At 47.3% G+C, this 26,582-nt stretch overlaps 1 protein-coding gene across 1 annotated transcript in view; it reads left to right on the top strand.

The window, feature by feature from the left end:
* The window catches only part of LOC143960348 (protein crumbs homolog 1-like), a 194,849-nt gene extending 170,594 nt beyond the window's left edge, over positions 1 to 24,255 (top strand). The window contains exon 13 of the mRNA XM_077468986.1: positions 20,999 to 24,255. Coding sequence (XP_077325112.1) covers positions 20,999 to 21,223 — 225 coding nt within the window. The 3' untranslated portion in view covers positions 21,224 to 24,255. The remainder of the gene's footprint in view (positions 1 to 20,998) is intronic.
* Positions 24,256 to 26,582: the final 2,327 nt, after the last annotated feature.

Here is a 26,582-nt window from a genome sequence, read left to right as displayed (position 1 = left end):
GGGAGGAATAGTGCCCCATCATTGGTGTCAGTGGGAGGAATTGTGCCCCATCATTGGTATCAGTGGGAGGAATAGTGTCCCATCATTGGTGTCAGTGGGAGGAATGGTACCCCATCATTGGTATCAGTGGGAGGAATAGTGTCCCATCATTGGTGTCAGTGGGAGGAATAGCTCCCCACCATTGGTATTAGTGGGAGGAATGGCACCCCATCATTGGTATCAGTGGGAGGAATAGCACCCCATCACTGGTATCAGTGAGAGGAATAGAGCCCCATCGTTGGTATCAGTGGGAGGAATAGCACCCCATCGTTGGTATCAGTGGGAGGAATAGCACCCTATTGTTGGTGTCAGTGGGAGGAATAGAACATCATTGATGTCAGTGGGAGGAATAGTGCCCCATCATTGGTGTCAGTGGGAGGAATAGTGCCCCATCATTGGTATCAGTGGGAGGAATAGTGTCCCATTATTGGTGTCAGTGGGAGGAATAGTGCCCCATCATTGGTATCAGTGGGAGGAATAGTGTCCAATCATTGGTGTCAGTGGGAGGAATAGTGCCCCATCATTGGTATCAGTGGGAGGGATAGTGTCCCATTATTGGTATCAGTGGGAGGAATAATGCCCCATCATTGGTGTCAGTGGGAGGAATAGTGCCCCATCATTGGTATCAGTGGGAGGAATAGTGTCCAATCATTGATGTCAGTGGGAGGAATAGTGCCCCATCATTGGTATTAGGGGGAGGAATAGCACCCCATCATTGGTATCCGTGGGAGAAATAGCACCCCATCATTGGTATCAGTGGGAGGAACAGTGCCCCATCACTGGTATTAGTGTGAGGAATAGCGCCCCATCGTTGGTATTAGTGGGAGGAATAGTGCCTCATCATTGGTGTCAGTGGGAGGAATAGTGCCCCATCATTAGTGTCAGTGGGAGGAATAGTGCCCCATCATTGGTATCAGTGGGAGGAATAGTGCCCCATCATTGATATCAGTGGGAGGAATAGTGTCCCACCATTGGTGTCAGTGGGAGGAATACTGGCTTTACATTGGCGGTCAGTGGGAAGAAATAGTGCCTAATTATTTACATCAGTGGGAGTAATAGTGCCCCATCATTGCTGTCAGTGGGAGGAATAGTGCCCCATCATTGGTATCCGTGGTAGGAATAGTGCTCCATCATTGGTGTCAGTGGGAGGAATAGTGCCCCATCACTGGTATTAGTGGGAGGAATAGCGCCCCATCGTTGGTATCAGTGGGAGGAATAGTGCCCCATCGTTGGTATTAGTGGGAGGAATAGTGCCTCATCATTGGTGTCAGTGGGAGGAATAGTGCCCCATCATTAGTGTCAGTGGGAGGAATAGTGCCCCATCATTGGTATCAGTGGGAAGAATAGTGTCCCATCATTGGTATCAGTGGGAGGAATAGTGCCCCATCATTGGTATCAGTGGGAGGAATAGTGCCCCATCGTTGGTGTTAGTGGGAGGAATAGTGCCTCATCATTGGTGTCAGTGGGAGGAATAGTGTCCCATCATTGGTGTCAGTGGGAGGAATACTGGCTTTACATTGGCGGTCAGTGGGAAGAAATAGTGCCTAATTATTAACATCAGTGGGAGGAATAGTGCCCCATCATTGGTGTCAGTGGGAGGAATAGTGCCTTATCATTGGTATCAGTGGTAGGAATAGTGCCCCATCATTGGTGTCAGTGGGAGGAATAGTGCCCCATCACTGGTATCAGTGGGAGGAATAGTGCCCCATCATTGGTATCAGTGGGAGGAATAGTGTCCCATCATTGGTATCAGTGGGAGGAATAGTGCCCCATCATTAGTGTCAGTGGGAGGAATTGTGACCCATCATTGGTATCAGTGGGAGGAATAGTGTCCCATCATTGGTATCAGTGGGATGAATAGTGTCCCATCATTGGTGTCAGTGGGAGGAATAGTGCCCCATCATTGGTGTCAGTGGGAGGAATTGTGCCCCATCATTGGTATCAGTGGGAGGAATAGTGTCCCATCATTGGTATCAGTGGGAGGAATAGTGCCCCATCATTGGTATCAGTGGGAGGAACAGTGCCCCATCACTGGTATTAGTGGGAGGAATCGCGCCCTATCGTTGGTATCAGTGGGAGGAAAAGTGCCCCATCGTTGGTGTTAGTGGGAGGAATAGTGCCTCATCATTGGTGTCAGTGGGAGGAATAGTGTCCCATCATTGGTGTCAGTGGGAGGAATACTGGCTTTACATTGGCGGTCAGTGGGAAGAAATAGTGCCTAATTATTAACATCAGTGGGAGGAATAGTGCCCCATCATTGGTGTCAGTGGGAGGAATAGTGCCTTATCATTGGTATCAGTGGGAGGAATAGTGCCCCATCATTGGTGTCAGTGGGAGGAATAGTGCCCCATCACTGGTATCAGTGGGAGGAATAGTGCCCCATCATTGGTATCAGTGGGAGGAATAGTGTCCCATCATTGGTATCAGTGGGAGGAATAGTGTCCCATCATTGGTATCAGTGGGAGGAATAGTGCCCCATCATTAGTGTCAGTGGGAGGAATTGTGACCCATCATTGGTATCAGTGGGAGGAATAGTGTCCCATCATTGGTATCAGTGGGATGAATAGTGTCCCATCATTGGTGTCAGTGGGAGGAATAGTGCCCCATCATTGGTGTCAGTGGGAGGAATTGTGCCCCATCATTGGTATCAGTGGGAGGAATAGTGTCCCATCATTGGTATCAGTGGGAGGAATAGTGCCCCATCATTGGTATCAGTGGGAGGAACAGTGCCCCATCACTGGTATTAGTGGGAGGAATAGCGCCCTATCGTTGGTATCAGTGGGAGGAATAGTGCCCCATCGTTGGTGTTAGTGGGAGGAATAGTGCCTCATCATTGGTGTCAGTGGGAGGAATAGTGTCCCATCATTGGTGTCAGTGGGAGGAATAGTGCCCCATCATTGGTATCAGTGGGAGGAATAGTGTCCCATCATTGGTATCAGTGGGAGGAATAGTGCCCCATCATTAGTGTCAGTGGGAGGAATTGTGACCCATCATTGGTATCAGTGGGAGGAATAGTGTCCCATCATTGGTATCAGTGGGATGAATAGTGTCCCATCATTGGTGTCAGTGGGAGGAATAGTGCCCCATCATTGGTGTCAGTGGGAGGAATTGTGCCCCATCATTGGTATCAGTGGGAGGAATAGTGTCCCATCATTGGTGTCAGTGGGAGGAATGGTACCCCATCATTGGTATCAGTGGGAGGAATAGTGTCCCATCATTGGTGTCAGTGGGAGGAATAGCTCCCCACCATTGGTATTAGTGGGAGGAATGGCACCCCATCATTGGTATCAGTGGGAGGAATAGCACCCCATCGTTGGTATCAGTGGGAGGAATAGCACCCTATTGTTGGTGTCAGTGGGAGGAATAGAACATCATTGATGTCAGTGGGAGGAATAGTGCCCCATCATTGGTGTCAGTGGGAGGAATAGTGCCCCATCATTGGTATCAGTGGGAGGAATAGTGTCCCATTATTGGTGTCAGTGGGAGGAATAGTGCCCCATCATTGGTATCAGTGGGAGGGATAGTGTCCCATCATTGGTATCAGTGGGATGAATAATGCCCCATCATTGGTGTCAGTGGGAGGAATAGTGCCCCATCATTGGTATCAGTGGGAGGAATAGTGTCCAATCATTGGTGTCAGTGGGAGGAATAGTGCCCCATCATTGGTATCAGTGGGAGGGATAGTGTCCCATTATTGGTATCAGTGGGAGGAATAATGCCCCATCATTGGTGTCAGTGGGAGGAATAGTGCCCCATCATTGGTATCAGTGGGAGGAATAGTGTCCAATCATTGGTGTCAGTGGGAGGAATAGTGCCCCATCATTGGTATTAGGGGGAGGAATAGCATCCCATCATTGGTATCCGTGGGAGAAATAGCACCCCTTCATTGGTATCAGTGGGAGGAACAGTGCCCCATCACTGGTATTAGTGGGAGGAATAGCGCCCCATCATTGGTATCAGTGGGAGGAATAGTGCCCCATCATTAGTGTCAGTGGGAGGAATAGTGCCCCATCATTGGTATCAGTGGGAGGAATAGTGCCCCATCATTGATATCAGTGGGAGGAATAGTGTCCCGCCATTGGTGTCAGTGGGAGGAATACTGGCTTTACATTGGCGGTCAGTGGGAAGAAATAGTGCCTAATTATTTACATCAGTGGGAGTAATAGTGCCCCATCATTGCTGTCAGTGGGAGGAATAGTGCCCCATCATTGGTATCCGTGGTAGGAATAGTGCTCCATCATTGGTGTCAGTGGGAGGAATAGTGCCCCATCACTGGTATTAGTGGGAGGAATAGCGCCCCATCGTTGGTATCAGTGGGAGGAATAGTGCCCCATCGTTGGTATTAGTGGGAGGAATAGTGCCTCATCATTGGTGTCAGTGGGAGGAATAGTGCCCCATCATTAGTGTCAGTGGGAGGAATAGTGCCCCATCATTGGTATCAGTGGGAAGAATAGTGTCCCATCATTGGTATCAGTGGGAGGAATAGTGCCCCATCATTGGTATCAGTGGGAGGAACAGTGCCCCATCACTGGTATTAGTGGGAGGAATAGCGCCCTATCGTTGGTATCAGTGGGAGGAATAGTGCCCCATCGTTGGTGTTAGTGGGAGGAATAGTGCCTCATCATTGGTGTCAGTGGGAGGAATAGTGTCCCATCATTGGTGTCAGTGGGAGGAATACTGGCTTTACATTGGCGGTCAGTGGGAAGAAATAATGCCTAATTATTAACATCAGTGGGAGGAATAGTGCCCCATCATTGGTGTCAGTGGGAGGAATAGTGCCTTATCATTGGTATCAGTGGTAGGAATAGTGCCCCATCATTGGTGTCAGTGGGAGGAATAGTGCCCCATCACTGGTATCAGTGGGAGGAATAGTGCCCCATCATTGGTATCAGTGGGAGGAATAGTGTCCCATCATTGGTATCAGTGGGAGGAATAGTGTCCCATCATTGGTATCAGTGGGAGGAATAGTGCCCCATCATTAGTGTCAGTGGGAGGAATTGTGACCCATCATTGGTATCAGTGGGAGGAATAGTGTCCCATCATTGTTGTCAGTGGGAGGAATAGTGCCCCATCATTGTTGTCAGTGTGAGGAATAGTGCCCCATCATTGGTATCAGTGGGAGGAATAGTGTCCCATCATTGGTATCAGTGGGAGGAATAATGCCCCATCATTGGTATCAGTGGGAGGAACAGTGCCCCATCACTGGTATTAGTGGGAGGAATAGCGCCCTATCGTTGGTATCAGTGGGAGGAATAGTGCCCCATCGTTGGTGTTAGTGGGAGGAATAGTGCCTCATCATTGGTGTCAGTGGGAGGAATAGTGTCCCATCATTGGTGTCAGTGGGAGGAATACTGGCTTTACATTGGCGGTCAGTGGGAAGAAATAGTGCCTAATTATTAACATCAGTGGGAGGAATAGTGCCCCATCATTGGTGTCAGTGGGAGGAATAGTGTCCCATCATTGGTGTCAGTGGGAGGAATAGTGCCCCATCATTGGTGTCAGTGGGAGGAATTGTGCCCCATCATTGGTATCAGTGGGAGGAATAGTGTCCCATCATTGGTGTCAGTGGGAGGAATGGTACCCCATCATTGGTATCAGTGGGAGGAATAGTGTCCCATCATTGGTGTCAGTGGGAGGAATAGCTCCCCACCATTGGTATTAGTGGGAGGAATGGCACCCCATCATTGGTATCAGTGGGAGGAATAGCACCCCATCGTTGGTATCAGTGGGAGGAATAGCACCCTATTGTTGGTGTCAGTGGGAGGAATAGAACATCATTGATGTCAGTGGGAGGAATAGTGCCCCATCATTGGTGTCAGTGGGAGGAATAGTGCCCCATCATTGGTATCAGTGGGAGGAATAGTGTCCCATTATTGGTGTCAGTGGGAGGAATAGTGCCCCATCATTGGTATCAGTGGGAGGGATAGTGTCCCATCATTGGTATCAGTGGGATGAATAATGCCCCATCATTGGTGTCAGTGGGAGGAATAGTGCCCCATCATTGGTATCAGTGGGAGGAATAGTGTCCAATCATTGGTGTCAGTGGGAGGAATAGTGCCCCATCATTGGTATCAGTGGGAGGGATAGTGTCCCATTATTGGTATCAGTGGGAGGAATAATGCCCCATCATTGGTGTCAGTGGGAGGAATAGTGCCCCATCATTGGTATCAGTGGGAGGAATAGTGTCCAATCATTGGTGTCAGTGGGAGGAATAGTGCCCCATCATTGGTATTAGGGGGAGGAATAGCATCCCATCATTGGTATCCGTGGGAGAAATAGCACCCCATCATTGGTATCAGTGGTAGGAACAGTGCCCCATCACTGGTATTAGTGGGAGGAATAGCGCCCCATCGTTGGTATTAGTGGGAGGAATAGTGCCTCATCATTGGTGTCAGTGGGAGGAATAGTGCCCCATCATTAGTGTCAGTGGGAGGAATAGTGCCCCATCATTGGTATCAGTGGGAGGAATAGTGCCCCATCATTGATATCAGTGGGAGGAATAGTGTCCCACCATTGGTGTCAGTGGGAGGAATACTGGCTTTACATTGGCGGTCAGTGGGAAGAAATAGTGCCTAATTATTTACATCAGTGGGAGTAATAGTGCCCCATCATTGCTGTCAGTGGGAGGAATAGTGCCCCATCATTGGTATCCGTGGTAGGAATAGTGCTCCATCATTGGTGTTAGTGGGAGGAATAGTGCCTCATCATTGGTGTCAGTGGGAGGAATAGTGTCCCATCATTGGTGTCAGTGGGAGGAATACTGGCTTTACATTGGCGGTCAGTGGGAAGAAATAGTGCCTAATTATTAACATCAGTGGGAGGAATAGTGCCCCATCATTGGTGTCAGTGGGAGGAATAGTGCCTTATCATTGGTATCAGTGGTAGGAATAGTGCCCCATCATTGGTGTCAGTGGGAGGAATAGTGCCCCATCACTGGTATCAGTGGGAGGAATAGTGCCCCATCATTGGTATCAGTGGGAGGAATAGTGTCCCATCATTGGTATCAGTGGGAGGAATAGTGTCCCATCATTGGTATCAGTGGGAGGAATAGTGCCCCATCATTAGTGTCAGTGGGAGGAATTGTGACCCATCATTGGTATCAGTGGGAGGAATAGTGTCCCATCATTGGTATCAGTGGGATGAATAGTGTCCCATCATTGTTGTCAGTGGGAGGAATAGTGCCCCATCATTGGTGTCAGTGGGAGGAATTGTGCCCCATCATTGGTATCAGTGGGAGGAATAGTGTCCCATCATTGGTATCAGTGGGAGGAATAGTGCCCCATCATTGGTATCAGTGGGAGGAACAGTGCCCCATCACTGGTATTAGTGGGAGGAATAGCGCCCTATCGTTGGTATCAGTGGGAGGAATAGTGCCCCATCGTTGGTGTTATTGGGAGGAATAGTGCCTCATCATTGGTGTCAGTGGGAGGAATAGTGTCCCATCATTGGTGTCAGTGGGAGGAATACTGGCTTTACATTGGCGGTCAGTGGGAAGAAATAGTGCCTAATTATTAACATCAGTGGGAGGAATAGTGCCCCATCATTGGTGTCAGTGGGAGGAATAGTGCCCCATCACTGGTATCAGTGGTAGGAATAGTGCCCCATCATTGGTGTCAGTGGGAGGAATAGTGCCCCATCATTTGTATCAGTGGGAGGAATAGTGTCCCATCATTGGTATCAGTGGGAGGAATAGTGTCCCATCATTGGTATCAGTGGGAGGAATAGTGCCCCATCATTAGTGTCAGTGGGAGGAATTGTGACCCATCATTGGTATCAGTGGGATGAATAGTGCCCCATCATTGGTGTCAGTGGGAGGAATTGTGCCCCATCATTGGTATCAGTGGGAGGAATAGTGTCCCATCATTGGTGTCAGTGGGAGGAATGGTACCCCATCATTGGTATCAGTGGGAGGAATAGCTCCCCACCATTGGTATTAGTGGGAGGAATGGCACCCCATCATTGGTATCAGTGGGAGGAATAGCACCCCACCATTGGTATTAGTGGGAGGAATGGCACCCCATCATTGGTATCAGTGAGAGGAATAGAGCCCCATCGTTGGTATCAGTGGGAGGAATAGCACCCCATCGTTGGTATCAGTGGGAGGAATAGCACCCTATTGTTGGTGTCAGTGGGAGGAATAGAACATCATTGATGTCAGTGGGAGGAATAGTGCCCCATCATTGGTGTCAGTGGGAGGAATAGTGCCCCATCATTGGTATCAGTGGGAGGAATAGTGTCCCATTATTGGTGTCAGTGGGAGGAATAGTGCCCCATCATTGGTATCAGTGGGAGGGATAGTGTCCCATCATTGGTATCAGTGGGATGAATAATGCCCCATCATTGGTATCAGTGGGAGGGATAGTGTCCCATCATTGGTATCAGTGGGATGAATAATGCCCCATCATTGGTGTCAGTGGGAGGAATAGTGCCCCATCATTGGTATCAGTGGGAGGAATAGTGTCCAATCATTGGTGTCAGTGGGAGGAATAGTGCCCCATCATTGGTATCAGTGGGAGGGATAGTGTCCCATTATTGGTATCAGTGGGAGGAATAATGCCCCATCATTGGTGTCAGTGGGAGGAATAGTGCCCCATCATTGGTATCAGTGGGAGGAATAGTGTCCAATCATTGATGTCAGTGGGAGGAATAGTGCCCCATCATTGGTATTAGGGGGAGGAATAGCACCCCATCATTGGTATCCGTGGGAGAAATAGCACCCCATCATTGGTATCAGTGGGAGGAACAGTGCCCCATCACTGGTATTAGTGTGAGGAATAGCGCCCCATCGTTGGTATTAGTGGGAGGAATAGTGCCTCATCATTGGTGTCAGTGGGAGGAATAGTGCCCCATCATTAGTGTCAGTGGGAGGAATAGTGCCCCATCATTGGTATCAGTGGGAGGAATAGTGCCCCATCATTGATATCAGTGGGAGGAATAGTGTCCCACCATTGGTGTCAGTGGGAGGAATACTGGCTTTACATTGGCGGTCAGTGGGAAGAAATAGTGCCTAATTATTTACATCAGTGGGAGTAATAGTGCCCCATCATTGCTGTCAGTGGGAGGAATAGTGCCCCATCATTGGTATCCGTGGTAGGAATAGTGCTCCATCATTGGTGTCAGTGGGAGGAATAGTGCCCCATCACTGGTATTAGTGGGAGGAATAGCGCCCCATCGTTGGTATCAGTGGGAGGAATAGTGCCCCATCGTTGGTATTAGTGGGAGGAATAGTGCCTCATCATTGGTGTCAGTGGGAGGAATAGTGCCCCATCATTAGTGTCAGTGGGAGGAATAGTGCCCCATCATTGGTATCAGTGGGAAGAATAGTGTCCCATCATTGGTATCAGTGGGAGGAATAGTGCCCCATCATTGGTATCAGTGGGAGGAATAGTGCCCCATCGTTGGTGTTAGTGGGAGGAATAGTGCCTCATCATTGGTATCAGTGGGAGGGATAGTGTCCCATCATTGGTATCAGTGGGATGAATAATGCCCCATCATTGGTGTCAGTGGGAGGAATAGTGCCCCATCATTGGTATCAGTGGGAGGAATAGTGTCCAATCATTGGTGTCAGTGGGAGGAATAGTGCCCCATCATTGGTATCAGTGGGAGGGATAGTGTCCCATCATTGGTATCAGTGGGATGAATAATGCCCCATCATTGGTGTCAGTGGGAGGAATAGTGCCCCATCATTGGTATCAGTGGGAGGAATAGTGTCCAATCATTGGTGTCAGTGGGAGGAATAGTGCCCCATCATTGGTATCAGTGGGAGGGATAGTGTCCCATTATTGGTATCAGTGGGAGGAATAATGCCCCATCATTGGTGTCAGTGGGAGGAATAGTGCCCCATCATTGGTATCAGTGGGAGGAATAGTGTCCAATCATTGGTGTCAGTGGGAGGAATTGTGCCCCATCATTGGTATTAGGGGGAGGAATAGCATCCCATCATTGGTATCCGTGGGAGAAATAGCACCCCATCATTGGTATCAGTGGTAGGAACAGTGCCCCATCACTGGTATTAGTGGGAGGAATAGCGCCCCATCGTTGGTATTAGTGGGAGGAATAGTGCCTCATCATTGGTGTCAGTGGGAGGAATAGTGCCCCATCATTAGTGTCAGTGGGAGGAATAGTGCCCCATCATTGGTATCAGTGGGAGGAATAGTGCCCCATCATTGATATCAGTGGGAGGAATAGTGTCCCACCATTGGTGTCAGTGGGAGGAATACTGGCTTTACATTGGCGGTCAGTGGGAAGAAATAGTGCCTAATTATTTACATCAGTGGGAGTAATAGTGCCCCATCATTGCTGTCAGTGGGAGGAATAGTGCCCCATCATTGGTATCCGTGGTAGGAATAGTGCTCCATCATTGGTGTCAGTGGGAGGAACAGTGCCCCATCACTGGTATTAGTGGGAGGAATAGCGCCCTATCGTTGGTATCAGTGGGAGGAATAGTGCCCCATCGTTGGTGTTAGTGGGAGGAATAGTGCCTCATCATTGGTGTCAGTGGGAGGAATAGTGTCCCATCATTGGTGTCAGTGGGAGGAATACTGGCTTTACATTGGCGGTCAGTGGGAAGAAATAGTGCCTAATTATTAACATCAGTGGGAGGAATAGTGCCCCATCATTGGTGTCAGTGGGAGGAATAGTGCCTTATCATTGGTATCAGTGGTAGGAATAGTGCCCCATCATTGGTGTCAGTGGGAGGAATAGTGCCCCATCACTGGTATCAGTGGGAGGAATAGTGCCCCATCATTGGTATCAGTGGGAGGAATAGTGTCCCATCATTGGTATCAGTGGGAGGAATAGTGTCCCATCATTGGTATCAGTGGGAGGAATAGTGCCCCATCATTAGTGTCAGTGGGAGGAATTGTGACCCATCATTGGTATCAGTGGGAGGAATAGTGTCCCATCATTGGTATCAGTGGGATGAATAGTGTCCCATCATTGTTGTCAGTGGGAGGAATAGTGCCCCATCATTGGTGTCAGTGGGAGGAATTGTGCCCCATCATTGGTATCAGTGGGAGGAATAGTGTCCCATCATTGGTATCAGTGGGAGGAATAGTGCCCCATCATTGGTATCAGTGGGAGGAACAGTGCCCCATCACTGGTATTAGTGGGAGGAATAGCGCCCTATCGTTGGTATCAGTGGGAGGAATAGTGCCCCATCGTTGGTGTTATTGGGAGGAATAGTGCCTCATCATTGGTGTCAGTGGGAGGAATAGTGTCCCATCATTGGTGTCAGTGGGAGGAATACTGGCTTTACATTGGCGGTCAGTGGGAAGAAATAGTGCCTAATTATTAACATCAGTGGGAGGAATAGTGCCCCATCATTGGTGTCAGTGGGAGGAATAGTGCCCCATCACTGGTATCAGTGGGAGGAATAGTGTCCCATCATTGGTATCAGTGGGAGGAATAGTGTCCCATCATTGGTATCAGTGGGAGGAATAGTGACCCATCATTAGTGTCAGTGGGAGGAATTGTGACCCATCATTGGTATCAGTGGGATGAATAGTGTCCCATCATTGGTGTCAGTGGGAGGAATAGTGCCCCATCATTGGTGTCAGTGGGAGGAATTGTGCCCCATCATTGGTATCAGTGGGAGGAATAGTGTCCCATCATTGGTGTCAGTGGGAGGAATGGTACCCCATCATTGGTATCAGTGGGAGGAATAGTGTCCCATCATTGGTGTCAGTGGGAGGAATAGCTCCCCACCATTGGTATTAGTGGGAGGAATGGCACCCCATCATTGGTATCAGTGGGAGGAATAGCACCCCATCACTGGTATCAGTGAGAGGAATAGAGCCCCATCGTTGGTATCAGTGGGAGGAATAGCACCCCATCGTTGGTATCAGTGGGAGGAATAGCACCCTATTGTTGGTGTCAGTGGGAGGAATAGAACATCATTGATGTCAGTGGGAGGAATAGTGCCCCATCATTGGTGTCAGTGGGAGGAATAGTGCCCCATCATTGGTATCAGTGGGAGGAATAGTGTCCCATTATTGGTGTCAGTGGGAGGAATAGTGCCCCATCATTGGTATCAGTGGGAGGAATAGTGTCCAATCATTGGTGTCAGTGGGAGGAATAGTGCCCCATCATTGGTATCAGTGGGAGGGATAGTGTCCCATTATTGGTATCAGTGGGAGGAATAATGCCCCATCATTGGTGTCAGTGGGAGGAATAGTGCCCCATCATTGGTATCAGTGGGAGGAATAGTGTCCAATCATTGATGTCAGTGGGAGGAATAGTGCCCCATCATTGGTATTAGGGGGAGGAATAGCACCCCATCATTGGTATCCGTGGGAGAAATAGCACCCCATCATTGGTATCAGTGGGAGGAACAGTGCCCCATCACTGGTATTAGTGTGAGGAATAGCGCCCCATCGTTGGTATTAGTGGGAGGAATAGTGCCTCATCATTGGTGTCAGTGGGAGGAATAGTGCCCCATCATTAGTGTCAGTGGGAGGAATAGTGCCCCATCATTGGTATCAGTGGGAGGAATAGTGCCCCATCATTGATATCAGTGGGAGGAATAGTGTCCCACCATTGGTGTCAGTGGGAGGAATACTGGCTTTACATTGGCGGTCAGTGGGAAGAAATAGTGCCTAATTATTTACATCAGTGGGAGTAATAGTGCCCCATCATTGCTGTCAGTGGGAGGAATAGTGCCCCATCATTGGTATCCGTGGTAGGAATAGTGCTCCATCATTGGTGTCAGTGGGAGGAATAGTGCCCCATCACTGGTATTAGTGGGAGGAATAGCGCCCCATCGTTGGTATCAGTGGGAGGAATAGTGCCCCATCGTTGGTATTAGTGGGAGGAATAGTGCCTCATCATTGGTGTCAGTGGGAGGAATAGTGCCCCATCATTAGTGTCAGTGGGAGGAATAGTGCCCCATCATTGGTATCAGTGGGAAGAATAGTGTCCCATCATTGGTATCAGTGGGAGGAATAGTGCCCCATCATTGGTATCAGTGGGAGGAATAGTGCCCCATCGTTGGTGTTAGTGGGAGGAATAGTGCCTCATCATTGGTGTCAGTGGGAGGAATAGTGTCCCATCATTGGTGTCAGTGGGAGGAATACTGGCTTTACATTGGCGGTCAGTGGGAAGAAATAGTGCCTAATTATTAACATCAGTGGGAGGAATAGTGCCCCATCATTGGTGTCAGTGGGAGGAATAGTGCCTTATCATTGGTATCAGTGGTAGGAATAGTGCCCCATCATTGGTGTCAGTGGGAGGAATAGTGCCCCATCACTGGTATCAGTGGGAGGAATAGTGCCCCATCATTGGTATCAGTGGGAGGAATAGTGTCCCATCATTGGTATCAGTGGGAGGAATAGTGCCCCATCATTAGTGTCAGTGGGAGGAATTGTGACCCATCATTGGTATCAGTGGGAGGAATAGTGTCCCATCATTGGTATCAGTGGGATGAATAGTGTCCCATCATTGGTGTCAGTGGGAGGAATAGTGCCCCATCATTGGTGTCAGTGGGAGGAATTGTGCCCCATCATTGGTATCAGTGGGAGGAATAGTGTCCCATCATTGGTATCAGTGGGAGGAATAGTGCCCCATCATTGGTATCAGTGGGAGGAACAGTGCCCCATCACTGGTATTAGTGGGAGGAATCGCGCCCTATCGTTGGTATCAGTGGGAGGAAAAGTGCCCCATCGTTGGTGTTAGTGGGAGGAATAGTGCCTCATCATTGGTGTCAGTGGGAGGAATAGTGTCCCATCATTGGTGTCAGTGGGAGGAATACTGGCTTTACATTGGCGGTCAGTGGGAAGAAATAGTGCCTAATTATTAACATCAGTGGGAGGAATAGTGCCCCATCATTGGTGTCAGTGGGAGGAATAGTGCCTTATCATTGGTATCAGTGGGAGGAATAGTGCCCCATCATTGGTGTCAGTGGGAGGAATAGTGCCCCATCACTGGTATCAGTGGGAGGAATAGTGCCCCATCATTGGTATCAGTGGGAGGAATAGTGTCCCATCATTGGTATCAGTGGGAGGAATAGTGTCCCATCATTGGTATCAGTGGGAGGAATAGTGCCCCATCATTAGTGTCAGTGGGAGGAATTGTGACCCATCATTGGTATCAGTGGGAGGAATAGTGTCCCATCATTGGTATCAGTGGGATGAATAGTGTCCCATCATTGGTGTCAGTGGGAGGAATAGTGCCCCATCATTGGTGTCAGTGGGAGGAATTGTGCCCCATCATTGGTATCAGTGGGAGGAATAGTGTCCCATCATTGGTATCAGTGGGAGGAATAGTGCCCCATCATTGGTATCAGTGGGAGGAACAGTGCCCCATCACTGGTACTAGTGGGAGGAATAGCGCCCTATCGTTGGTATCAGTGGGAGGAATAGTGCCCCATCGTTGGTGTTAGTGGGAGGAATAGTGCCTCATCATTGGTGTCAGTGGGAGGAATAGTGTCCCATCATTGGTGTCAGTGGGAGGAATAGTGCCCCATCATTGGTATCAGTGGGAGGAATAGTGTCCCATCATTGGTATCAGTGGGAGGAATAGTGCCCCATCATTAGTGTCAGTGGGAGGAATTGTGACCCATCATTGGTATCAGTGGGAGGAATAGTGTCCCATCATTGGTATCAGTGGGATGAATAGTGTCCCATCATTGGTGTCAGTGGGAGGAATAGTGCCCCATCATTGGTGTCAGTGGGAGGAATTGTGCCCCATCATTGGTATCAGTGGGAGGAATAGTGTCCCATCATTGGTGTCAGTGGGAGGAATGGTACCCCATCATTGGTATCAGTGGGAGGAATAGTGTCCCATCATTGGTGTCAGTGGGAGGAATAGCTCCCCACCATTGGTATTAGTGGGAGGAATGGCACCCCATCATTGGTATCAGTGGGAGGAATAGCACCCCATCGTTGGTATCAGTGGGAGGAATAGCACCCTATTGTTGGTATCAGTGGGAGGAATAGCACCCCATCGTTGGTATCAGTGGGAGGAATAGCACCCTATTGTTGGTGTCAGTGGGAGGAATAGAACATCATTGATGTCAGTGGGAGGAATAGTGCCCCATCATTGGTGTCAGTGGGAGGAATAGTGCCCCATCATTGGTATCAGTGGGAGGAATAGTGTCCCATTATTGGTGTCAGTGGGAGGAATAGTGCCCCATCATTGGTATCAGTGGGAGGGATAGTGTCCCATCATTGGTATCAGTGGGATGAATAATGCCCCATCATTGGTGTCAGTGGGAGGAATAGTGCCCCATCATTGGTATCAGTGGGAGGAATAGTGTCCAATCATTGGTGTCAGTGGGAGGAATAGTGCCCCATCATTGGTATCAGTGGGAGGGATAGTGTCCCATTATTGGTATCAGTGGGAGGAATAATGCCCCATCATTGGTGTCAGTGGGAGGAATAGTGCCCCATCATTGGTATCAGTGGGAGGAATAGTGTCCAATCATTGGTGTCAGTGGGAGGAATAGTGCCCCATCATTGGTATTAGGGGGAGGAATAGCATCCCATCATTGGTATCCGTGGGAGAAATAGCACCCCTTCATTGGTATCAGTGGGAGGAACAGTGCCCCATCACTGGTATTAGTGGGAGGAATAGCGCCCCATCATTGGTATCAGTGGGAGGAATAGTGCCCCATCATTAGTGTCAGTGGGAGGAATAGTGCCCCATCATTGGTATCAGTGGGAGGAATAGTGCCCCATCATTGATATCAGTGGGAGGAATAGTGTCCCGCCATTGGTGTCAGTGGGAGGAATACTGGCTTTACATTGGCGGTCAGTGGGAAGAAATAGTGCCTAATTATTTACATCAGTGGGAGTAATAGTGCCCCATCATTGCTGTCAGTGGGAGGAATAGTGCCCCATCATTGGTATCCGTGGTAGGAATAGTGCTCCATCATTGGTGTCAGTGGGAGGAATAGTGCCCCATCACTGGTATTAGTGGGAGGAATAGCGCCCCATCGTTGGTATCAGTGGGAGGAATAGTGCCCCATCGTTGGTATTAGTGGGAGGAATAGTGCCTCATCATTGGTGTCAGTGGGAGGAATAGTGCCCCATCATTAGTGTCAGTGGGAGGAATAGTGCCCCATCATTGGTATCAGTGGGAAGAATAGTGTCCCATCATTGGTATCAGTGGGAGGAATAGTGCCCCATCATTGGTATCAGTGGGAGGAACAGTGCCCCATCACTGGTATTAGTGGGAGGAATAGCGCCCTATCGTTGGTATCAGTGGGAGGAATAGTGCCCCATCGTTGGTGTTAGTGGGAGGAATAGTGCCTCATCATTGGTGTCAGTGGGAGGAATAGTGTCCCATCATTGGTGTCAGTGGGAGGAATACTGGCTTTACATTGGCGGTCAGTGGGAAGAAATAGTGCCTAATTATTAACATCAGTGGGAGGAATAGTGCCCCATCATTGGTGTCAGTGGGAGGAATAGTGCCTTATCATTGGTATCAGTGGTAGGAATAGTGCCCCATCATTGGTGTCAGTGGGAGGAATAGTGCCCCATCACTGGTATCAGTGGGAGGAATAGTGCCCCATCATTGGTATCAGTGGGAGGAATAGTGTCCCATCATTGGTATCAGTGGGAGGAATAGTGTCCCATCATTGGTATCAGTGGGAGGAATAGTGCCCCATCATTAGTGTCAGTGGGAGGAATTGTGACCCATCATTGGTATCAGTGGGAGGAATAGTGTCCCATCATTGTTGTCAGTGGGAGGAATAGTGCCCCATCATTGTTGTCAGTGTGAGGAATAGTGCCCCATCATTGGTATCAGTGGGAGGAATAGTGTCCCATCATTGGTATCAGTGGGAGGAATAGTGCCCCATCATTGGTATCAGTGGGAGGAACAGTGCCCCATCACTGGTATTAGTGGGAGGAATAGCGCCCTATCGTTGGTATCAGTGGGAGGAATAGTGCCCCATCGTTGGTGTTAGTGGGAGGAATAGTGCCTCATCATTGGTGTCAGTGGGAGGAATAGTGTCCCATCATTGGTGTCAGTGGGAGGAATACTGGTTTTACATTGGCGGTCAGTGGGAAGAAATAGTGCCTAATTATTAACATCAGTGGGAGGAATAGTGCCCCATCATTGGTGTCAGTGGGAGGAATAGTGCCCCATCACTGGTATCAGTGGTAGGAATAGTGCCCCATCATTGGTGTCAGTGGGAGGAATAGTGCCCCATCACTGGTATCAGTGGGAGGAATAGTGCCCCATCATTGGTATCAGTGGGAGGAATAGTGTCCCATCATTGGTATCAGTGGGAGGAATAGTGCCCCATCATTAGTGTCAGTGGGAGGAATTGTGACCCATCATTGGTATCAGTGGGATGAATAGTGTCCCATCATTGGTGTCAGTGGGAGGAATAGTGCCCCATCATTGGTGTCAGTGGGAGGAATTGTGCCCCATCATTGGTATCAGTGGGAGGAATAGTGTCCCATCATTGGTGTCAGTGGGAGGAATGGTACCCCATCATTGGTATCAGTGGGAGGAATAGTGTCCCATCATTGGTGTCAGTGGGAGGAATAGCTCCCCACCATTGGTATTAGTGGGAGGAATGGCACCCCATCATTGGTATCAGTGGGAGGAATAGCACCCCATCACTGGTATCAGTGAGAGGAATAGAGCCCCATCGTTGGTATCAGTGGGAGGAATAGCACCCTATTGTTGGTGTCAGTGGGAGGAATAGAACATCATTGATGTCAGTGGGAGGAATAGTGCCCCATCATTGGTGTCAGTGGGAGGAATAGTGCCCCATCATTGGTATCAGTGGGAGGAATAGTGTCCCATTATTGGTGTCAGTGGGAGGAATAGTGCCCCATCATTGGTATCAGTGGGAGGGATAGTGTCCCATCATTGGTATCAGTGGGATGAATAATGCCCCATCATTGGTGTCAGTGGGAGGAATAGTGCCCCATCATTGGTATCAGTGGGAGGAATAGTGTCCAATCATTGGTGTCAGTGGGAGGAATAGTGCCCCATCATTGGTATCAGTGGGAGGGATAGTGTCCCATTATTGGTATCAGTGGGAGGAATAATGCCCCATCATTGGTGTCAGTGGGAGGAATAGTGCCCCATCATTGGTATCAGTGGGAGGAATAGTGTCCAATCATTGATGTCAGTGGGAGGAATAGTGCCCCATCATTGGTATTAGGGGGAGGAATAGCACCCCATCATTGGTATCCGTGGGAGAAATAGCACCCCATCATTGGTATCAGTGGGAGGAACAGTGCCCCATCGTTGGTATTAGTGGGAGGAATAGTCCCTCATCATTGGTGTCAGTGGGAGGAATAGTGCCCCATCATTAGTGTCAGTGGGAGGAATAGTGCCCCATCATTGGTATCAGTGGGAGGAATAGTGCCCCATCATTGATATCAGTGGGAGGAATAGTGTCCCACCATTGGTGTCAGTGGGAGGAATACTGGCTTTACATTGGCGGTCAGTGGGAAGAAATAGTGCCTAATTATTTACATCAGTGGGAGTAATAGTGCCCCATCATTGCTGTCAGTGGGAGGAATAGTGCCCCATCATTGGTATCCGTGGTAGGAATAGTGCTCCATCATTGGTGTCAGTGGGAGGAATAGTGCCCCATCACTGGTATTAGTGGGAGGAATAGCGCCCCATCATTGGTATCAGTGGGAGGAATAGTGCCCCATCGTTGGTATTAGTGGGAGGAATAGTGCCTCATCATTGGTGTCAGTGGGAGGAATAGTGCCCCATCATTAGTGTCAGTGGGAGGAATAGTGCCCCATCATTGGTATCAGTGGGAAGAATAGTGTCCCATCATTGGTATCAGTGGGAGGAATAGTGCCCCATCATTGGTATCAGTGGGAGGAATAGTGCCCCATCGTTGGTGTTAGTGGGAGGAATAGTGCCTCATCATTGGTGTCAGTGGGAGGAATAGTGTCCCATCATTGGTGTCAGTGGGAGGAATACTGGCTTTACATTGGCGGTCAGTGGGAAGAAATAGTGCCTAATTATTAACATCAGTGGGAGGAATAGTGCCCCATCATTGGTGTCAGTGGGAGGAATAGTGCCTTATCATTGGTATCAGTGGTAGGAATAGTGCCCCATCACTGGTATCAGTGGGAGGAATAGTGCCCCATCATTGGTATCAGTGGGAGGAATAGTGTCCCATCATTGGTATCAGTGGGAGGAATAGTGCCCCATCATTAGTGTCAGTGGGAGGAATTGTGACCCATCATTGGTATCAGTGGGAGGAATAGTGTCCCATCATTGGTATCAGTGGGATGAATAGTGTCCCATCATTGGTGTCAGTGGGAGGAATAGTGCCCCATCATTGGTGTCAGTGGGAGGAATTGTGCCCCATCATTGGTATCAGTGGGAGGAATAGTGTCCCATCATTGGTATCAGTGGGAGGAATAGTGCCCCATCATTGGTATCAGTGGGAGGAACAGTGCCCCATCACTGGTATTAGTGGGAGGAATCGCACCCTATCGTTGGTATCAGTGGGAGGAATAGTGCCCCATCGTTGGTGTTAGTGGGAGGAATAGTGCCTCATCATTGGTGTCAGTGGGAGGAATAGTGTCCCATCATTGGTGTCAGTGGGAGGAATACTGGCTTTACATTGGCGGTCAGTGGGAAGAAATAGTGCCTAATTATTAACATCAGTGGGAGGAATAGTGCCCCATCATTGGTGTCAGTGGGAGGAATAGTGCCTTATCATTGGTATCAGTGGGAGGAATAGTGCCCCATCATTGGTGTCAGTGGGAGGAATAGTGCCCCATCACTGGTATCAGTGGGAGGAATAGTGCCCCATCATTGGTATCAGTGGGAGGAATAGTGTCCCATCATTGGTATCAGTGGGAGGAATAGTGTCCCATCATTGGTATCAGTGGGAGGAATAGTGCCCCATCATTAGTGTCAGTGGGAGGAATTGTGACCCATCATTGGTATCAGTGGGAGGAATAGTGTCCCATCATTGGTATCAGTGGGATGAATAGTGTCCCATCATTGGTGTCAGTGGGAGGAATAGTGCCCCATCATTGGTGTCAGTGGGAGGAATTGTGCCCCATCATTGGTATCAGTGGGAGGAATAGTGTCCCATCATTGGTGTCAGTGGGAGGAATGGTACCCCATCATTGGTATCAGTGGGAGGAATAGTGTCCCATCATTGGTGTCAGTGGGAGGAATAGCTCCCCACCATTGGTATTAGTGGGAGGAATGGCACCCCATCACTGGTATCAGTGAGAGGAATAGAGCCCCATCGTTGGTATCAGTGGGAGGAATAGCACCCCATCGTTGGTATCAGTGGGAGGAATAGCACCCTATTGTTGGTGTCAGTGGGAGGAATAGAACATCATTGATGTCAGTGGGAGGAATAGTGCCCCATCATTGGTGTCAGTAGGAGGAATAGTGGCTTTACATTGGTGGGCAGTGGGTAGAAATAGTGCCTAATTATTGACATCAGTGGGAGGAATAGTGCCCCATCATTGGTATCAGTGGTAGGAATAGTGCCCCATCATTGGTGCCAGTCGGAGGAATAGCACCCTATCGTTGGTGCCAATGGAAGGAATGGGGCTCCATTGTTGGCATTAGTACAAGAAATATTGACCCATCCTTGGTCTCAATGGAAGGAAAAGTGCATCATCATTGGTATCAGTGGGAAGAATAGTGCCCCATTTTTGGTGCCAGTGGGAAGAATAGCGCCCCATTGTTGGTGCCTGTGGAAGAAATGGTGCTCCATTGTTGGTATTAGTGGAAGAAATAGTGACCCATCATTGTTGTCAATGGAAGGAATGGTGCTCCATCGTTGGTGTCAGTGGTAGAAATTGTGCCCTGAGGTCCAGATAAAATCAAGGGCCTCACCTGGCCTGTGAGCCACAGTTTGGAGACCACTGTGCTAAAGTATTTTATTTTTTCTTTATAAAAAAAAAGGAGACATATGTTAATAAAGTTGAGTAGCACCGACAAGAAAAATGTTTATATTGGTTATTGTTGTCTTGTGTTTACTTTCCTATATTTAATACAGAAACCACGTTTGGCCCGGAAGGTGCAATCCTCCAGTCTGGTTGGCTCAGCCATAGGAACAGGAATGCTATTTATACTGATGCTTGTGATCGCCATTATTATGATAACCATGCGGAAAAAGCGGGCCACCCAGGGGACGTACAGCCCAAGCCGGCAGGAAAAAGAAGGAGCAAGAGTAGAGATGTGGAACGTCCTCAAGCTGCCACCTACAGAGAGACTGATCTAATGACAGCTGGTGAAATGTAGACTAAGCCATCACCAAACCATTGTGAAGACCAGCTTCAAGAGACTAAAAAAACAGAACCTGGTGTTGAAATGTTTTTTTACAGGCATGGGGGAGGCCTCTGAAGGATGGAAAGTCACAAGGTGGACAAACTCATCATTACGGAAAGGAAGTCTCCTCACCTTATGTTTAAAAATGCTGAGCATATGGTTCAGCATGAGAGAGCCAAAGAAGTACAAAAACAAAAACACTGTCTACTGCTGAGACTGCGTAAAACCTCCATTAAATGCACCTAGACTAAAGTTATCTCTGTCATATGGAGAATGTTGAGAGATATGATAATTAAGTAGCACAGCCATAGCCTTCCTAGTACGGGTGAAAGGAGAATGGATAGCTGCAAATTAATAATAAACATCTGGGTCTACACCAGCCGTTCTCAACCTTTTTGACATGGAGGAACACTTGAAATAACTTTCCGGTATCAGGAAACGTCTGCCAAAAATCACTATATCTACAACTCAAAGTACATTAGCCTGGTGGTCAGTGGGAAGAATTTCCCTTACATTGGTGATCAGTGGGAAGAACGTTCCTTACATTGGTGATCAGTGAGAAGAATTTCCCTTACATTGGTGATCAGTGGGAAGAACGTTCCTTACATTGGTGATCAGTGGGAAGAATGTTCCTTACATTGGTGGTCAGTGAGAAGAATGTTCCTTACATTGGTGATCAGTGGGAAGAACGTTCCTTACATTGGTGATCAGTGGGAAGAATGTTCCTTACATTGGTGGTCAGTGAGAAGAATGTTCCTTACATTGGTGATCAGTGGGAAGAACGTTCCTTACATTGGTGATCAGTGGGAAGAATGTTCCTTACATTGGTGATCAGTGGGAAGAACATTCCTTACATTGGTGATCGGTGGGAAGAATGTTCCTTACATTGGTGATCAGTGAGAAGAACATTCCTTACATTGGTAATCAGTGGGAAGAACGCTGCTTACATTGGTGGTCTGTGGGAAGAATGCTTGCTACGTTGGCGATCAGTGAGAACAATGTTCCTTCCATTGGTGGTCAGTGGGAAGAATGCTTCTTCTATTGGTGGTGAGTGGGAGGAATTACTCCCCTACTGATGGCTAAAACGATCCTTGGTGTCAGTGGTTGCTTGTCTGATAGGCAGAAATGTTCATTGCTCAAGGAAGCCCTAGCACCCACTGGAGAAACCATAGGGTTCCAAGGAACCCTGGTTGAGAGAGACTGGTTTAAACAGTAAATATCCAAAAGGAGGTAGCCAAGGTAGGGGTTCCAAGAGTGGTCTCCTTCATGTAAATCTCTTCCTCTGAGCATAACATGTCTTAATTAAAGAATAATATTTTTTTAGATGAAAAAAACTGCTTATTTAAACCCCTTAAAGGAATCCTACACTAAGAAATACACTACACGGCTAAAAGTTTGTGAAAACCTGATCATAACATCTATGCTATTTGGCCTAAGTTTGTTGACACCCCTCCTTATAATTAAGTTTAGGCATTTCCAGTGAAGGGTCCCGTTAATACTCCATCATACAAAGACATTGCAGACAATTGCGCTTTTCCAACATTGTAGTAATAGTTTGGTGAAGAACCTTTTCTGTTCCAGCATGACTGTGCCCCTGTGTACAAAGCCAGCTCCATAAAGACATGTGCGTGAAGTATGATGTGAAGGAACTCGAGTGTCCTGCACTGGGCCCCGACCTCAACTCTACTCAACGTCTTTGGAATGTATTGGCATTCTGATTGCCAGACAAGTTTTTTTTTGGTTTAAACATTTTGGTGTGGAAGAACTTGAATGTCCTACACAGAGTCCTGACCTCAAACCTACTGAACACATTTGGGATGAACTGGAACCCCAATTCTGAGCCAGGTCTTCTCATCCAACATTAGTACCTGACCTCACAAATGGGCACAAATTCCCACAGACACCCTCCAAAATTCTTACAAGAAGGGCAGAGAATTTTATAGACACACTGTAGGTAACGTCCTATTAATGGCTTTGGATGGGGGAAGGGGGCAACTCAATATTCATGGCCATGGTTTTGAAATGGTATGTCCAACAAGCTCATATAGGATTGATGGGTGGAGGAACTCGAATGTTCTTCACAAAGCTCTGACCTAAACCCTACTGAACACCTTTGGGATGAACTGGAACCCCAATTCTGAGCCAGGTCTTCTCATCCAACATTAGTACCTGACCTCACAAATTCCCACAGACACCTTCGAAATTCCTGCATAAAGCCTTACAAGAACAGAGAATGTTATAGACACATTGTAGACAACGTCCTATTAATGGCTTTGGAGGGGGGATGAGGGCAACTTAATATTCATGGACATGGTTTTGAAATAGTATGTCCAACATGCTCATATAGGTGTGATGGGTGGAGGAACTCAAATGTTCTTCACAGAGCTCTGACCTCAACCCCACTGCACACCTTTGGGATGAACTGGAACCCCAATTCTGAGCTAGGTCTTCTTATCCAACATCAGTACCTGACCTCACAAATGTGCACAAATTTCCACAGACACCCTCCAAAATCTTGTAGAAAGCCTTCCAGGGAGAGTGGAGGAAGTTAAAGCCACAAGGATGGTCAACTTCTTGGGTTTGGACGGAGTTGTCCATCAAGCTGATAAAATGGTGATGGTCAGGATTTCACACACCGTTTAGTGTTTGTAGGTGGCAATTGTTGATGTATTCTAAAAGTGTAAGTTCCCTTACTATCCCGTTTACCCTCTAGCTTAATTTCCTTCCAAATCAAGGATGTAAAACAGAAAGTATGAAGATCGTGAGTTATGACATCACAGGTTGCATGCATGTTTTTGGATTTACGAGTATTACAGCCGGGAATGGAGGAGCTCAGCACTGACTGCCTTCATATTTCTCTCAACATAGTATTACCTTCATTGTGTGATTGTTGTTTTTTTTTTAAATAATTAATTGAATTATTCATTGTATTAAGATTATATCATCGTTTACTGTACATAGTGTAATTAAAAGCATTTGATATTTTTCTGGTCTTTTTTATTTATTTATTTAAAAAAAAAAAATTTTTGTATAGATTGTCTTGTTTATTCAGTAGAAATCAAGTTTATAAAGTTCCAAAGTAAAAAACAAGGATGTAGCATCAAAAGACAGTCTGCTAGTTCCAGGATGCAGCAGGTTCTCTCACAACCTTCTTTTTTTTTTTTTTTTTTTTTATTATTCTTTATTTTCAGGACAGTTCCATCCATACACAAATTCTTATATCAAATAACAAGTAATTCCTTTCCCCTTTTCCTCCCCCCGCCCCCTTCGGACAACTTAGAGCCCATAAGGGCTTCCACTGTCCCTCTACCCCTCTTCTCACTCGCTCCTTCCTTCCTTAAATCTATCTATCATTCAAGTAACCTCAAATAATTTTCAGTTTTTCTGAACTTCAACCATTGCTGCCACCTCTTATAGTATCCCTCCTCTTTCATTGATGGGGGTTCCTGATTTTTCCATATTCGCGGTATCAGCACATTCGCAGCGTTCAATAGACAGGGGATCAGGGAGTTCCCATATTGCCCCTCCCCATTTTCTGAATCATGGAATAGACAAACCCATGGGCACTTCCTAATCTCTACTCCTGTTATTTTGAGGCTAGCTTCAATTATTTTTTCCCAGAAAATCTTTATTTTGGTGCAATGCCACCACAGATGTGCAAAAGTTCCCAGCTCCGGGCAGCCTCTCCAACACATAGAAGGGTTCTCTCCATTGATTTTATTCCCTTTTTGTGGGGTCATATACCACCTTGCTAAAAGTTTATATGACATTTCTCTCGTTTGTATATCTTTAGCTACCGAATAAGTTCGCCTCATGATTTTATTCCTATGTTCGTCGTTACTTAGCGGTCCTATCTCTCGCTCCCACTTTCCTAAGTACGCAGGATATTTATGGTCTACTTCGCATGTCAGAATTTTGTATATTTTTGATATCCTTTTTTCCAGACTCTGGAGGCTCTCTAATAGCTTCTCCAGAGGTCTAAGATGCTCCTTTCCCCTTAATGGCTGTGACAAGGACTGGGAAAAATAATGTAATTGTTAATATCTCCATCTATCAAGTGTTTTATGTCCCGATTTCCCTATAATTTCCTCATATGTGCATGATCTATTTCCTACCATAACATCCTGTAATCTAATGTTATCTTTTTTTGCCCACCTACTAAAGTATATATATTCCTCTTGCCCTGGTCTAAAAAATGTTGTGTCTAATAACGGGGATTAATGGTGAGTTATACTCCCAATTCTGTCTCTTATTTATTGTATCCCAAACCCGCAGTGAATTTTTTGTTAATATACTTGAATTAACCCCTAATTCTCTAAATCGTGCCGGGATCCATATTAAACCCCCTATTTCCCTCTTACTTAAATTATATTCTAATTCCACCCAGTCCTTACCCTTTTTATTATGGGTCCAGTCTGTTATTCTAGACACGACAATGGCCCTTATAATACTTTTTGGGGTCAGGTACTGCCAAGCCTCTCTGTCCTTTCCTCTGGCTATTATACTGTATTAAATGCAATCTGCACAGTTTTGCTTATCCAGATAAATCTTATAATCATGGATTTTAATTTATTAAGGTACGTTTGTGGAAGGGGGATTGGGACCATTTGACATGTAGATATGAATATTGGTAATATAACCAATTTTACTGCATTTACTTTCCCCATCAATGAAAGAGCTTTGTACTGAATCATACCTAATTGCTTTTTAATTTTGTTCAGAAGAGGGATATAGTTGGCTTCAAACAAATCCCCCACCTTTACCGTCAACTTTATTCCCAGATACCCAAGTTCTTTCTTACACCACCTGAAGGGTAATTTACTTCGAATTGCACTCTGATCCTCTACTGATAGATTTAAATTTAAAATTTCTGATTTGGTCACATTCACTTTGAAATTGGAGAGAATTCCAAATTTTGAAAGTTCCTTCAAAATCACCGGAATAGAGGTTCTGGGGTTAGAAATATAGAGCAGGAGGTCGTCAGCAAAAGCAGCGGTCTTATACTCCCGCCCTTCCACCCATATCACTTGGATGTCTTGATATTTCCTTATAGCTGCCAGAAGGGGTTCTAGTGCCATTATGAAGAGGAGTGGGGAGAGTGGGCAACCCTGTCTTGTCCCGTTAAAGAGCTCAAGGGGGCAAGACAGGGTCCCATTGATTCTTATTCTGGCTTTGGGGAAAAAATAAAGGGCTTCTATCCAGCCCCTCATCCTCTCTCCTATCCCCCTATAGTGTAATTAAAAGCATTTGATATTTTGCTGGTCTTTTTTATTTAAGAGTACTCTTTATGAAAAAGCAACAAACCAACCTAT

Source organism: Lithobates pipiens, unplaced genomic scaffold (genome assembly GCF_037356315.1).
Source record: "Lithobates pipiens isolate NorthernLeopardFrog02 unplaced genomic scaffold, aLitPip1_a1.2 Scaffold_1, whole genome shotgun sequence".
Classification (NCBI taxonomy): Eukaryota; Metazoa; Chordata; class Amphibia; order Anura; family Ranidae; genus Lithobates; species Lithobates pipiens.
This window is presented reverse-complemented; position numbering and strand designations above follow the sequence as displayed.